This window comes from Numida meleagris, chromosome 5 (assembly GCF_002078875.1).
Source record: "Numida meleagris isolate 19003 breed g44 Domestic line chromosome 5, NumMel1.0, whole genome shotgun sequence".
In the NCBI taxonomy this organism is placed as follows: Eukaryota; Metazoa; Chordata; class Aves; order Galliformes; family Numididae; genus Numida; species Numida meleagris.
In genome coordinates, this window is record NC_034413.1 from 53658873 (window position 1) to 53674333 (window position 15461).

The 15461-nt window shown below is 34.0% G+C and overlaps 1 protein-coding gene across 4 annotated transcripts in view; it reads left to right on the forward strand.

The window, feature by feature from the left end:
* Positions 1-13748, forward strand: part of LOC110399868 (sodium channel protein type 2 subunit alpha-like) — a 61109-nt gene extending 47361 nt beyond the window's left edge. For all 4 annotated transcript variants that reach the window (XM_021399255.1, XM_021399254.1, XM_021399252.1 and 1 more), the window contains 10 exons: positions 491-608; positions 1117-1271; positions 1980-2153; positions 2909-3031; positions 3322-3603; positions 4966-5019; positions 5746-5883; positions 9102-9206; positions 9589-9859; positions 10213-13748. In XM_021399255.1, the coding sequence (XP_021254930.1) occupies positions 491-608; positions 1117-1271; positions 1980-2153; positions 2909-3031; positions 3322-3603; positions 4966-5019; positions 5746-5883; positions 9102-9206; positions 9589-9859; positions 10213-11396 (2604 nt within the window). In that variant the 3' untranslated portion in view covers positions 11397-13748. The remainder of the gene's footprint in view (positions 1-490; positions 609-1116; positions 1272-1979; positions 2154-2908; positions 3032-3321; positions 3604-4965; positions 5020-5745; positions 5884-9101; positions 9207-9588; positions 9860-10212) is intronic.

A 15461-nucleotide genomic window follows, 5' to 3' on the forward strand; every position in this document is an offset into this window, starting at 1 on the left:
ATTGTAAATTTGTCATGTTCCAGAAGTAGTTAGCTTGCATTGTAAAGAACTGTGCTGTCACGGTTGAGGAGACTGCTATGATGAAAGCATTTACCAATATTATCTAAAGCATACAGTGTAATTCATATTGATTTAAAATGTAGCAACAGAGAGATATAGCAAGAAAATAGTGGAGCACAAAATAAATGGAATATGTATTAAAAAAAAAAATCTACTTGTTAGCAGTTACCTTTGAGGAATTCTAACACTGTATTATAATTCCAGAATATCTGGAATTCAATGAAAAATTGCATAACACTATTGCCTGTAGGTGGAAAGTAGATGACTTATACACATTTCAACAGCATTGACTGCTATATGTGGAAGTTCGTGTGACAAATATTATTCTTATTGTTACTGGTACACTGTGTGGCATGCTTAATATTAATTACAATTCTAAAAATGTAAATAATATTTAAGTATAACTGCTACTGTGGACTTTTATTTGCAGAAGCTAAATCTTTCTAGCTCATCTGAAGGAAGTACAGTTAATTTGGCTCTCTTTGGAGAAGAAAAAGCTGAGACTGAACCAGAAAAATCATCAGAGCTACAGGCATGTTTTCCAGAAGGTATGAAAATGAAATTTGGAGTTAGCAATTGCATTTGAGTTGTTTGAAACAAGCATTTGCAGTTCAAGGAAGCTTTTTTGCCAGTGCGGTTTCAGATCCTGGTTTAAGTCTTAGAATGTGATTAATTTTGCCTTTTGTAGGCGCAAAAAATGGGAGGTGCAGGAAAGAAGGGGACAGTCTCTTTATCACGGTCTGTGGTGGTAGAACAAGGGGAAATGATTTCAAACTTAAAGAGGGGAGACTTAGGTTGGATGTAAGGAAAAAGTCTTTCACAGTGTTGATGGTGAGGCATTGGAACAGGTTGCACAGAGAGGTGGTGGATGCCCTGTCCCTGGAGATTTTCAAGGCAAGGCTGGACCAGGCTCTGAGCAACCTGATCTAAATGTGAGTGTCCCTGTTCATTGCAGAGGAGTTGGAAAAGATGACCTTTAAACGTTCCTTTCAACTCTAAGGATTCTATGATTCTGTGATTCAAAAACTAAATAATGGCTTGTCATTGTATTGTTAGGCTGTGTACAGAAGTTTAAATGCTGTAGTTGCAATACAGAAAGCAGAAGAGGAATAATCTGGTGGAACCTTAGAAAAACTTGCTACCGGATAGTAGAACACAACTGGTTTGAAACGTTCATTGTCTTCATGATTCTTCTCAGCAGTGGTACTCTGGTAAGTAGAGCATAAACCCACAGAAACCGTGTCCATAAGGAATGTTTTATCGAATAAATGGTTAGGATCTGTTTGTGTTCACTAAGACAAAAATTCAGAGTTGATTAAAAAGAGAGTTTGGAACTAGGTTCCCAGAATATTTTTCCAGTGCATATAAAATTATTAAAATTCTGTTGTCAGATAACCTTCTACAAGTCAGTTTTTGATGAGTACAAGATGATACGTGTGTGAAAGAATGCTTATCAAGAGGATTACACATAAACCTTGTTTAAGAAATTATAACAATAACTGGAACAGTTACTCAGCTGAAAATTAAAATTGTCTTCAAAAGCAGTACGGATACTGATTTCTTAGTGTTCTCTATTTTTCACTTATGTTAGTTGTATTTATTGTCACCAGGAGACTGCCTTCTCTTTGAGCCTAAGTGGGCTCAGTGGTTGAATGGTTGTATTTGTGTGTTGACTATTATTAAAATTTTTAAAAACCTTTTTGACAACTTCAGTCATTATATTGTAATGCCATTATCAGGAGACAATAAGATATAAAACGTTTAATATACCTGTAGTCTCTGCTTATGCTGGCTTTTCAAGCTAAAAAATGTAAAGTTAAAAAGCAATTTTACTTTGCTTTTTTCTTCTAAATTTCTATGGCTTCTTGATTTCCAAAGACCTATTAATATGCGACTTACATGCAACCCATTTTTTACAGGCTTTTGAAGATATACATATTGAACAGCGCAAGACTGTCAAGATCATACTGGACTATGCTGATAAAATCTTCACTTACATCTTTATTCTGGAAATGGTGCTAAAATGGGTGGCTTATGGTTTTCAGACTTACTTTACTAATGCCTGGTGCTGGCTGGACTTCCTGATTGTTGATGTAGGTACTATAGTCTCTCAGTAACCTATTTTTGGTGTTTAGGCTGATCATTTTATGTAACTCCAATCTGATACTTAAATATGCAGTGAAGAATACAAATTGAGTTAAAAATAAGAGAATGATATATTGATGAATGAGTTTCCATTGTAATTACGTAATGAGTAACTAAATACTACTTCGTTTGTATGTTACTGTTAACTCCATCTCTTTAGTCTCTGTTTTACTGTTTTGGGTCCCAATCAGTGATTGAGGTGTATTATCTGAAAGGACTTCAGTCTTCTGGATTTAGTAACAGAGCAAGGAGGAAGCAGACTCAGAAGGGAGATGGAGAGAGCACATAGGGTTGGAGTAGGACAGCTGATCCTGGGCTTAATGACGTACTGATGAAGCACTGCGAAGATCAGGATGTCATGAAGACAGCAAGAGAAAAATGGGAGGGAGGGCAAGGAGGCAACAATAAAAGAAAAGGTTTGAGGAAAACGAAGAGAGAGTAGTGATGGCCAAATGGATCATAACAAAAAGTTGTGAATCAACAGTCCTCATTTTGACTAGTACAGTACTTACTACTGTTTACTAGGTTGCAAGGCTAATTTCTAGAGATTAACATCTGTTTTCATTTAAATTGTTCTGAAATGTGCAGACAACTTTATATTCTCTTTTATTTTCTTCTGATATCCAGATTAAATTTCTTTTTCTTCTAGGCATTATGTTTGTATTGTGAGGATACTTAAACTTTTTTTTTTAAATTCTTCTAGGTCTCCTTGGTTAGCTTAGTAGCTAATGCCCTCGGTTTCTCAGAACTTGGTGCAATTAAGTCTCTCCGAACATTAAGGGCTTTGAGACCTCTAAGAGCTTTGTCACGCTTTGAAGGCATGAGGGTAAGAAAAAAGGAGACCATGAAATAATGTGCAAAACAATTTCAGAAAAATATGCCTAATAAACTGTTAAATCACTGAGAAACACTGAACTGCATGTGCTATAGCAAGGCAAACAGTAGCAAGTATGATTCTATTATGTGTTTTTCCTTTTCTATATGCATTATTTCAATGTATTTTGAAATTTTACTCTACATCTTTTATTTTAAAAAAACCCAACTTGATCACTGCTATTTAGGTATAAATATAAGCCTATAGTTTTTAAAAAGTTGTTTTCTATGTTTGTTCACTAGGTGGTTGTGAATGCTCTTACTGGAGCAATCCCATCCATAATGAATGTACTTCTGGTTTGTCTTACATTCTGGCTAATTTTCAGCATCATGGGAGTAAATCTGTTTGCGGGCAAGTTCTTTTATTGTGTTAACACCACAACTGGACTTCAATTAAAACCAGATCAAGTTGATAACAAAACTATGTGTGAAAATCTTAGCAGCACTGCATCAGATGTTCGATGGAAGAATGTGAAAGTGAACTTCGATAATGTTGGAGCTGGCTATCTTTCTCTGCTTCAAGTAGTAAGTGTATAAATTTTGATAAATTTTTCCAACTTTAAGTTGTGTAGCAGTAACATTTAATTCCATAATTTTCAGTGTTATTTTATAATATATGTATAAAGTATTTGTGTTCTATGAAGCTATTTAGTATTGATGATGGTAACAATCTGATAGATTCTATAGTTGTTTTGGAAGAAGGCGAATATCAAATATCTTCCACATAAGTATAAAGTTCCTTTGCATCCAGCCACTACTATCTTTTCCAGTTCTACAGAAATAAAAAATGTAAAAATGTAATCTCTTCCTTTCCCCCCCTCCAAAAAAAAAAAAAAGCAACTGGGATTTTTTAAATTATTTTATTTGCTTGATCCATTAAGGTGCTAAGGCATGTTGACGCAGATTTTTAGCATCATACTCAGATACATTGTAGGGCTTATTCAAGTAAAAATAGTGGATATATCCATATCAATTACACATTTCACTATTGATATGGAAATAAAGAGATGAAAGAGAGAGATTTTAAATCCACTTTTTCATTTCTGTTCTTTCCCTTTCTGTTATTCCTAATAGCTGCATTCCAGTCATTCACTAGAATGAACAGTTGTTACTGTTCAAGTGGATTTTTTTTTTGTAGGTAATTTTTAGCTTGTTTCTAAGCTCTAAATGAGCAATTGCAGAATTTATTATTACTGGATTTGTAAGCACAAGCCTCTTTTTTTGAGGCAACATGTATAAATTGGAGCCAGTAGGACAGAAACTTGCATTCTTTATCAGGTTCACTTGACAAACTGTTTCTGGGAAAACATTTGTGTTCATAAGCACTTGGCAATTATTCTGTCTTTTAAATTCTCCAGCTGGTAGTAGGTAGTTAGTGTTATGCTAGTAAGCTGGCAGCTGATTGCTCAAGGGAGAAGCAGTAGTTATTTCTAAATGGCACTAAGCAATTGCATAATTTACCAGGATTTCTGGGACTACTTACATTCTGGACTTTTAGAATTATTTACATATTGTGTCTGAAAATGCCTACCAGTGGTGGCATTCTCCAGTTTTTTGTTGTCAGAAATTTAAGAGCTGGGAACTTTGTTGTAACCTGCAGTCTTTCTTGTATGCTCAGATATTTATTTCAACTCACTCCTCATAGAATTTACATGAATTTTCGTGAAGATTATAATTTGTTCAGTGCTTATGTATTAAGAAGGAATATTCCACAGTAAATTAATTTTTTGAATAATTCATTTCTTACCGCCATATCTCAATATTTACTGCTATTTCTTTGTACAAATACATTGCAAAAAAGATTTTGTAGTTCAGAAAGTTTAAAATATTTGATGTTTCTTCTTATTTGAAGCTTTGATGGAAACTAATAACAAACTTTGTTTTTAGGCAACATTTAAAGGATGGATGCCAATCATGTATGCTGCTGTTGACTCTAGGGAGGTAAGTGCAATGTAAAATTTGCTGATTTTAAACAAGTCAAGATTGATTCTTGAATGGTAATTGAAATAAAGTAACATAGAAAAAATGTATATAAATTCTTGATATTTTTCTATATAGGCCTGGAGTTCTAAGGAAATTAAATGCATATACTTTTAATAGATAAAATATGTATAGAAGTAGAAGCACTAATACTTTCATAAATTGAGTAACATAACTAATGAAATTGAGTTGTGTATAGGATGTGATTAGGATGTATATAACTGAGATTGTACAGAGTGTATTTTTCCTGTCCCCAGAAATAAACCCAGTGAGCAAGTGACAGCACCTGCAGTAGTTAATCCAAAGGCACATTCCCATGATTTCAAAAAATGTAATGGCAGAACTTTGCCTGTCTTAATGCAGGAATTTGTTTGCATCTTCTGTCCATCTAGCTCCTATTTGTATAAAATCTACAGAAAGTGAATTACTTTTGAGATTTTCATAGTTCTGTCAAATTCATTAAGCTATTCATGTCCTTAAAGAGGAATTCCAATAAAAGACATTGAATAGATTTACATGATCAAAGGTTGAACAAATTTAGGGTGTTCTTCAAAATAAGTGTTCCGTTTCCCCTGTTCTCCTTCGTTGTTGCTGTCTGGCTAAACACAGCTTCTGTTTCTACTCAGTATTCTGTAATTTGTTTTTACTGTTGTTGGTGATGTATTTCTGTTTTTCTATGTTATATAGGTAGAGAAACAGCCTATGTATGAGGAAAACCTATACATGTATCTTTACTTTGTTGCCTTTATCATCTTTGGGTCCTTTTTCACCCTAAACTTGTTTATTGGTGTCATTATAGATAACTTCAACCAACAAAAAAAGAAGATAAGTATCAACATGTTTCATTTTCTCGATACTTCATTGCCATTAAGTGTTAAGCAGATCTATACTAAGATCATGGAGCTCTGGCTCAGTACTGCAAGATAAAGAGTGCTGGGTAACTGTCATGAGTTGTTAATGAGTTTGCTAGAGAGATAAGATTATTGATGTGTGAAAATGTGTCTTTGTTGTTTTCTTTTTTTAATTTATTTTGTGGGATATTTTTTTCCTCAATTGAAATAGTTTCTATTATTCAAATGAATACAGGTTTGTGTCAAAAATTCCAAGAGGATTAAAATAGATTACAATGCATCCTATGATGGCAAGTTAAAATCTATTTGCTATCTAGACTCTGAATGTTGTCTACGGTAGGCTTATTTTTCTGTACATGAATGGAGCAGAATTGTACTGGAGTCTTGTTTTTTTTTTTTAAAAAAAATGTGCCACTAAATAATAGCAAAGTAGAACATAGTCTCTAAGAATCAGAGACTCATTTCACAGACTGATTTGTGATTCTAGGTGATTTGTCAAATTTCATTCATTGCACTAAAATAAAGATATTGGTAGACATATTTCTTTGGAAAATTCCAGTGTTTCCATATATACACTAGGCAGAAATCTACAAACACTTTTTTTCATCTCATAATCTCTTGAGGCCCTCTGTTAGAGTGGTCTAATCCTGATGATAGGTTTGCCACATAATCATGGCTGAATAGATCCAATGGAATGTTTTCTGTCATGTTATACAAATAAGAGTAAAGGTTTAATGAAATCTAAAATATGAAGAAATGTATTATCCTTTGATGACTGTCTTTATATTCTCACTTGAGTTCTGAGAGGGGTTAACTTTTTGTCTCTTTCACCCTCTTTTTCCCGTTAAGTAGTTGTATAAATTTATTCTCATTGAGTTGTATGGAAATACCTGCCTCTCAGATAGGGACTTCAGTGTTCCTTTTTTATTTTTCCTCGTAGTAGTACAGGAACTATTTTATTCTGATTTCGTTTCTTTTTTGATTCAGTTTTTCTTTACATTTCTCTCTTCATTCCTTCAGAAGGAATGAGTGCTTGGCCTATACCATAGAGGTCACCCAGCATGGCTTGTGAAATCCACCCTGTGGAGTCAAACCATTATTTTTTTTTATCTCCCAATCCAATATACCTGATTACAAGTTTTTTTTTTTCACAAAGATAGGCTTGGAAAAGTACTACCACTTGAGATTGGAGTGTATAGCTTCATATGTTGCTTAATCAGATCCTTTGAGTCTCTTGTCTGCTCATCCAAATAATAGAAAGAAAGAGTTTGTAGTTATAAAACTGATGTCATCTTTATCCTTCAGTAAGTTCCTTCCCTGACACAGACGCCTTGAATAACATCAGAGGATTCCAGGGTTTAAGTCGAAGCTGAGTCTGTTTCTTCTCATCCTGAGAGAGGAAGACTTAGGAAGTTATATGTATGCTATCGACATTCTGTCAGACTATACGTAAAAGGTGACCACGCCCAGTAATGAGATGGTTGTAAATTCTATTAAGCTAACTTGGCAGATGTTGGCTGCTGTAGTCATTATGACTCAAAAAGGCAGAGAAGTGTTCATAAGGTCTCTTTCTGGCAGTGTGGTATCTGTATACATCCTTTGTACTTCTGTAGCTATTGTGACTGTCACCAAAATAGCTGAATAGACTGCGGAACATTCTGTCTGCATGCTACTCTTCAGTTTAATAGAGCGACTTAGCAGCCATTACTGACTTGCCTTTTGGATTAGAGGCACCTTCGATCACAGAAATGCAAAGACCATGCAGTGTGTGTCTACCCAGCAATATTCTTGTCTTTGCTCTGCTTTCAGATCACAATGAGCTATTTGTTTTGGGCAATGTTGTTGAGATATGGGAAAGACCTTACGTTGCAATATACTTTCTCTGTGTAGTTAAACTATGTGCATTTCTTTGGTCCCTGTGTGCATCCCACTAGCTGTCAAATTGTTAACCATTAAATTCCTCAAAGGCAAATAATATGTATCCCACTTTGAGTCAATTATTCTCCCAGTGGATGGCACACTGAAACAGTGATGTTAACTCATGATTCGCATTACATCAGTGAGATAGCAGAAGTAGTCCCCAGTTCAGTGCTGGTTTCTTTGTAGTTTTTTTTTTCTTTTTGTTTAAATTCCTGCTGAGTAAAATCTGCTGATGGATTCTCGTTGCTCTTCCACCATAATCATTAAATTCACTTTTTGTTTTTCTTCTAGAACCCATGGTCTCTAATGACTGAATTATACTTGAATGTGTGGTTTATGAAGAGAACATACTGTACAAAATCTTTTTGATTCCAAAATCTTCATGTCTGCATGTAGCCATAGCTGAAAGGCTCAAACACATCTTCACATTAGTTATTACCTGATCGATATGGTCAACACAATTTTTGACGAAGTCACAGACTTGACCTGTGACTGAAATTCATTTCCAAGTGCTTTGGTATCATGAATGCCTGTATGTAAAACCAAATACATGGAAGGAAAAAGAAGTCACTTGTCAAAAATACAATTTTGCTAAATATTTCCATGTGTATTACACATAACAATCTAGATACCATTTTACTCAAATTGCTTTTCTTTGATTCAGACAAAAAAGCTCAGAGTATACCAGTGCTTATTGATGCTCTCTGCACAGCGTAGGGAGATAATAAAACCCCAGGTACTCACTGTGGAAGTAATTCTACTGTGGCAGCAAGCATCTGAACTGAGATATCTGTACTCACATGATAAAACACACATCCTGAAAAATAAGTAATATCAGTAATTTCTCTTTTTTTCTCACACATTCTTTCTGATGACCAACCAGCTCTAAATGACTGTTTCTACTTTTGAAACTTATTTTATTTCTGGTTCATTGTTTTACAGTGTGGAGTTTAATGTTAGATAGTTAGCTATTGAATACGTATTTCTACAAGTTTTTTCATTCATATTTATACTGAATTATATTTAATCATGTCTGAATTTTTTTAAATAACAGAAGTTCTTTTTTTTATTTCAGTTCCTTAATTTGTTTTGATTTTCCATCAAGACTTGTGAGATACTTCAATAATCTTTCATATGATTATTGTATTTTAGTTTTTATAATGATGTATTACAAGAATGAATGTATGGTTCATAAAAATTATGTTCTGCAATACTGCGAATTAATGGAATGAAAGGCTTGGCTGTGATTGGTTTTTATTTTTATTATTTTACCTTGGAGGTCAAGACATTTTTATGACAGAAGAACAAAAGAAATACTACAATGCAATGAAGAAGTTAGGTTCCAAGAAACCACAAAAACCTATACCTAGGCCAGCGGTAAGAATATGTGCTATTCTTGTGTCCTCTACATTGGGTAACAGAAGTACATTAACTATCAAAAGTCTGCCTTAACTCTAACATGGTTTAGGCCTAATTGAAATTCTCCATTCTAAATTGAAATTTGTTCATGTTTTAATCCTTCAGGAAAAGACTCTCATAGTTGTTATGCCTGGGGAAATACAAAATCAGAGGATCTTAAGAAGTAGAAACTTGTTGGGTTTTGAGGGGAAAACATAGCTCTAGAAAAGTGACTGAAGAGTGCTTTAGCTTTTAAAGCCTTTTGCTTAGTTGCATATTTTGGGTGAAGAAGAAAGAAAAAGAAAAGAAGAATGTTCATTATATACAAGCTACTATCACGTTTTCTTTTTTCTCCCCTCAGAACAAATTGCAAGGTTTGGTGTTTGATATTGTAACAAAGCAAGCATTTGACATCAGCATTATGGTCCTCATCTGTCTTAACATGGTCACCATGATGATAGAAACAGATGACCAGAGTGAACTTATGCAAAATATTTTATACTGGATTAACTTTGTCTTTGTTGTCCTTTTCACTGGAGAATGTGTCTTAAAACTGTTCTCACTCCGTTATTATTACTTCACTGTTGGCTGGAATATCTTTGATTTTGTGGTTGTTATTCTTTCAATAGTAGGTAAGAAATTCTTACATTTCAAATGAATTATAGTAATATATATATATTAAATGCTTTGAAAAGTTTTATAGAGTAAAGGAGTATGTAACTATCATTTATCCTGATTATTTAGGAAATGAGAAACATAGTTCAGAGTAGTACCTTCTCAATACATCTGTATCAGTATTAATACTCATTTTTTGTAAGAGTACTGGAAAAAATCTCAAATTACAAATAGAAGATAAAATGTATTGACTCTTCCTCCAATTACAATTTCCAGAAATTGCATAGATAAATTTGTTCTTTGTTGTAGATTTGTTGTAGATTATGTTACTGTTATGTTAGTCTTCTAATTTTATTTTTATGTTTCACAGGCATGTTTTTAGCTAAGGTGATTGAAAAGTACTTTGTGTCCCCTACTTTGTTCCGAGTCATCCGACTTGCCAGAATAGGTCGCATCCTGCGTCTCATCAAAGGCGCAAAGGGAATCCGCACTCTGCTTTTTGCTCTGATGATGTCTCTACCTGCTTTGTTCAACATTGGCCTGCTGCTGTTCTTGGTCATGTTTATCTATGCAATATTTGGCATGTCCAACTTTGCCTACGTTAAGAGGGAAGATGGCATTGATGACATGTTCAACTTTGAAACATTTGGCAACAGCATGATCTGCCTATTTCAAATTACCACATCTGCTGGCTGGGATGGCTTGTTGGCCCCAATTCTTAACAGTGGGGAGCCGGACTGTGACCCTAACAAAGCTCATCCAGGGAGCTCTGTTAAAGGCGACTGTGGCAACCCTTCAGTTGGGATTTTCTTCTTTGTCAGCTACATCATCATATCGTTTCTGGTGGTGGTGAACATGTACATTGCTGTGATTCTGGAGAATTTTGGTGTTGCTACTGAAGAAAGTGCCGAACCCTTGGGTGAGGATGACTTTGAGATGTTCTATGAGGTTTGGGAAAAATATGATCCAGATGCAACACAATTCATAGAATACAGCAAACTATCTGATTTTGCAGCTTCTCTGGATCCTCCTCTTAATATACCAAAACCAAACAAAGTCCAGCTGATTGCAATGGATCTGCCCATGGTAAGCGGTGACAGAATTCACTGCCTTGACATCTTGTTTGCTTTCACAAAGCGTGTTCTGGGGGAGAGTGATGAGATGGATGCCCTCAGAATACAGATGGAAGATCGTTTTATGGCAGCCAACCCTTCCAAAGTCTCCTATGAACCAATCACAACCACATTAAAACGGAAACAGGAGGAGGTATCTGCTACCATTATTCAGCGTGCCTACAGATGTTATCTTTTAAGACGATCAATAAAGAAACTTTCATATATGTATCGCAAAGATGGGGTTGACATACTGAGCAAAAATGATATGATTTTGGGTAAGCTAAGTGAAAATTCAACTTCAGAGAAAACAGATATGACTGCATCCACCACATATCCACCTTCCTACGACAGTGTAACAAAACAAGAAAAGGAAAAATATGAAGATGACAAATCAGAAAAAGAAGACAAAGGGAAAGACAGAAAAGGAAATAAAAAGTAGAAGAAGACATAAAGTGGGGAGTGGTGGCTGTTTAAAGCCTGAGAAGATGAAATTTTTATCAATAACACTTTTATTGAAGGATCATGCCAAATGACAAGTTTTTACATATTTATCCAGTGCTACAGTCAGTGCCTCTACCGAGATAATGAGTTATCGTTAACAAACCCTGTGTGTAGCAGGGAAACAACCTTGCCAGAAGAATAGCTTTTATTACCAACTGGCATTAATAGAGAGGAGACATAAAGTTTTTACTTGGACTATGTGGACTCTTAATGGAGTGCAAAATTACCGGTTCTAGTAAGTTTGTATTTTGTGGAATACGTGTACTCACTGTGTACATTTCATCTTCTATGTATGTGTATCTTTTCTTTTGGTGATCTCATTTGCTGTAATTCACATTCTATTATTTGTAATTGTTCTGTGTTGAGGAAAAAAATGTTCTTTCAGAGGAACACAAATGTCATGAGTAGGTAATTACAGCATCATAATGTGAACATAGTCCTCTTGAAGCCACCAATTCTAAAAGCAGAAAAATGAGATTCCAGATTCTTGGACTTCAGAATCTACATAAAATCAACAGCAAATAATAGAGTTTAGAAAAATAATTTATGAGAAAACAAGAGAAGAATCACTTTCACAGAAAGGAGGTTAGTAGTTTGGTCTCTTGATTTTACTATATTTGTTTAATACTTTTTATTAATTATTCATTTTTCACACAGTCCTATTCACTGAATGATTTAAATACATCATGCTACAGAATTTTTTTTTTATAAACATGAAACTAGTAAAAAAGAGTTTCTTTACTTTCAAGGCCCGAGATACCTCTTAGTTCATGAGTGTTTTAAATGGGATTTTATCATAGAATAGCTATAAACACCAAATTTTGCCTACAGGGAATCACTGGGAAAAAAAAATGTAATAAATAACTTCCATACTTCATTCCAAAGTCAGTCTCTACAAATTTCATTTCACATAAATAAATCCCATTTAATACAGTAATCAAAGTTACATGTATAAATTGATAGCAAATTACCTGTTGGGACAAATATTGCCTTAATTTATACCTCAGGCTGAAATTTGCATACTTTGAGAAACTGATCATGTTGAAGACATAAAATATGTACGCTGAAGGTAATTTTGAGCCCCATAGGACTTTAGTCAGGTTTCCACTTTATGAAATGCAGTCTTCCACAGAAGGCTGAGATGACCAAATGATGTACTTGAATCAGCTTTGTCCTGCACTGTGGTTTAGATGACCTTTTTTTTACATCAAGGCTTATACTACCTACGTAGGTAAAATGTTCTCTGTTACTTAGTCCATTCTTTTACACAGTGGTACCTGTTTGAACAAAGAGACAATGACCTAAGTACTATATTTATTAAATATGTACCCTTACAAGTGTAGCTTTTAATATTTCAGTAGATCATATGATATATTCTGTAATACTCCATATAATTGGGAAGCTTTAACTGATGCATGCTTGCTGCTATTATTCTACAGCTATTAAAGTCTAAGATGGAAAGACATGTGAGTGTTAGAAAGGAAAAAACTATTCAGCAAGACCGTAACTCCTCAGAACAGTAAGCAATAGTTTGCTGCTATTATATATTTTATTTTGAGTTCATTAATAATATGCTGTGAATAAACAGACTATACAAGATTAATATACTGCTTAACTTGCTTAAAATGTGAGGCTATTAAAAATATATATATCTATTGATCTATTCATATTATTTTGCAAATAAATTTATTTTATAGTATTTTATACATATTAGAAGATACTACAAATATCTTCAAGTTAGTCTTGTTTATTACTTTCTATCTGTAACAGGTGTTTTTGTTGCAGAACCTAAGATACGATATGAATTGGTAGTTGCAATTTGCTGCTAATTACATGAAAACAGCTTTTAATAAGTAATAGTTTTAAAAGAAATGGACAGCAATGATCTTTTTCTGATCAGTAGGTAGTTCCTTGTTCGTGACACAAGATGGAAGAAAGTTTTCTTTTAAAATCATACTCCTGTCTATCAATTTTCAGGTTAATTTGTGTCATAGAAACCTTGTTTTTCTGCCATGTTATTCTCGCTGCCAGCTTGTCCTGTGGATTTGTCCTGCAGTAGTAGTGCTTTAAATATAATTTGCTATTCAAAATCTTTCTTCTTAAGAATGAATAGTGAACTTGTGTAATGGCCAGTGGAATACCTTGCGATTCTTACAAAAGAAACTGTAGATGGGCTTCTGCTTTTTCAGAAACTGGTTTCTGTACTGGTAAATTGCATGCAGGATGTTGTTTTACCAAAAATAACTACATTGCTAACAACTCAGAAGAATAAAGATAACCTTTTTATATATTTGTTTTAGTCTTTGTGTTTTTTATTGTTGGAAACTAATACAGTTCAACAACTAGTTGCTGAAGTTAAGGGTAAACCACTTCAGTGATGAGGCAATATGTTCTAAACATCTATATGACATGTTACTTTATGACTTATATCAGTATAAACTTATCACCATTTAGGTAAACTGAAATGACTGTATTGTCCTGAACAGAAAGGTTGTTTGTATTTTTTTTTGTTTTGTTTTGTTTTTGTTTTTTTAATTCAGGAAAGAATTCCATTGCAACTATGTGAGTTTTGTCAGATTATTATGAGTTTTCTAGGAAGAGCTCCAGTGGTGTCCTCTGGCAGCCAGGTCCAAATTTTGGATGTCCCAAAGGTACTGCTGAGCAGTGGATCCATCAGATGCTGTTCACCCTGAGGTGAGAGCTCTGAGATCTGTCATAGGAATAATCCCAGAAGGTAATAAATGTCCCTCTAATCCCTGTCCACCTCAAGAACCCCAGTGCTTCCCAAGAGAATGGAAAAGGACCTGTTAGAGGTGCTATGGCTACACCAAGGTGGCATCAGGCACCCAGTGCCATCAGAGAGCCTAATAGGCACTGTCCCTGGCAGGGGGTTATATCAGGATGTGGGACAAGTGGACGTGTGTATGGGGTAATTAATACAGTTTTCTTTTTCACATGTTGTGAAGAAGATCTGCTGTGTACTTGGGTTAGAAGAGCTAAGAAAAAAAACCAAAACTGTCACGTATGCTGTTTTCAAAGGAAAATGTGGATGTTTTTGTAACTATATCTGATTATTTTTTTTTGTAGTTTTGGTCTGATGGTTGGTTGGTTTGTTTTAATACAGAATAGTTGTCATTGTAACATTCCAGTTACTATCTTAAACAAAGCAGTAATGTAAATGCTCTGTAAATATTCTGGGTTATACTTTTGTAGTGCTGTTTAAAGAACAAAAAAGTTTTAAGTCAGTGCTGGATAGGTTGGTAGTTAAAAATATAGGAATAAGAGTGGAATAGTTATGCAAAAATTTTACTAAAAATTCAGTAGTGTGTAGAAGTGAATATGAGTTCATTTATAAAATCATTTTACCTTAGAAATTTACAATCAATGTTAACATTTTTTAATTGAAAGTAGAATCAAACTGAAGTTATTCACACTTCTTTTTATTCAAATTCTAAACTTATTGTTCCTTTGCAAAGAGTAATATATTTTCAGATTTCATATATATATAACATAGAAATATTAAATATTTATTTGCATAAATTTGTATTATTTTACATTTCTTTGAGATTATTCCAGTATACCTGAAAGTTATTTGCAAATATAGAAGACACAATTGACATGCAGTCTTTCTCCTTAACTTGCGGGTATAAAATACGTCTGCGTTTTAATGTTGATATATGGCAGATGTTTCAACATGAGTTAATCATATGTCAGTATGTAAAACAAAACTCCCAGAGCGGGAGAGTACTGCACTTTATTGCTATATGTACTAGTTCACAGATGAATTAGATAAGCACCCTTACAATTTTCTGAGAAAATAACCTTCTTTTCTCCTTCTTCCCCACCCAGGACTTTTATTTGTTTATTCGATATTTTTTTAATCCAAGCTATTGTTCCTGGATGAAGGTGCCATCAACAACAATTATATATATATACACTTATAACATCATATATATATATTTATACAATTAACAGTTATTATATATATACATACATATATATA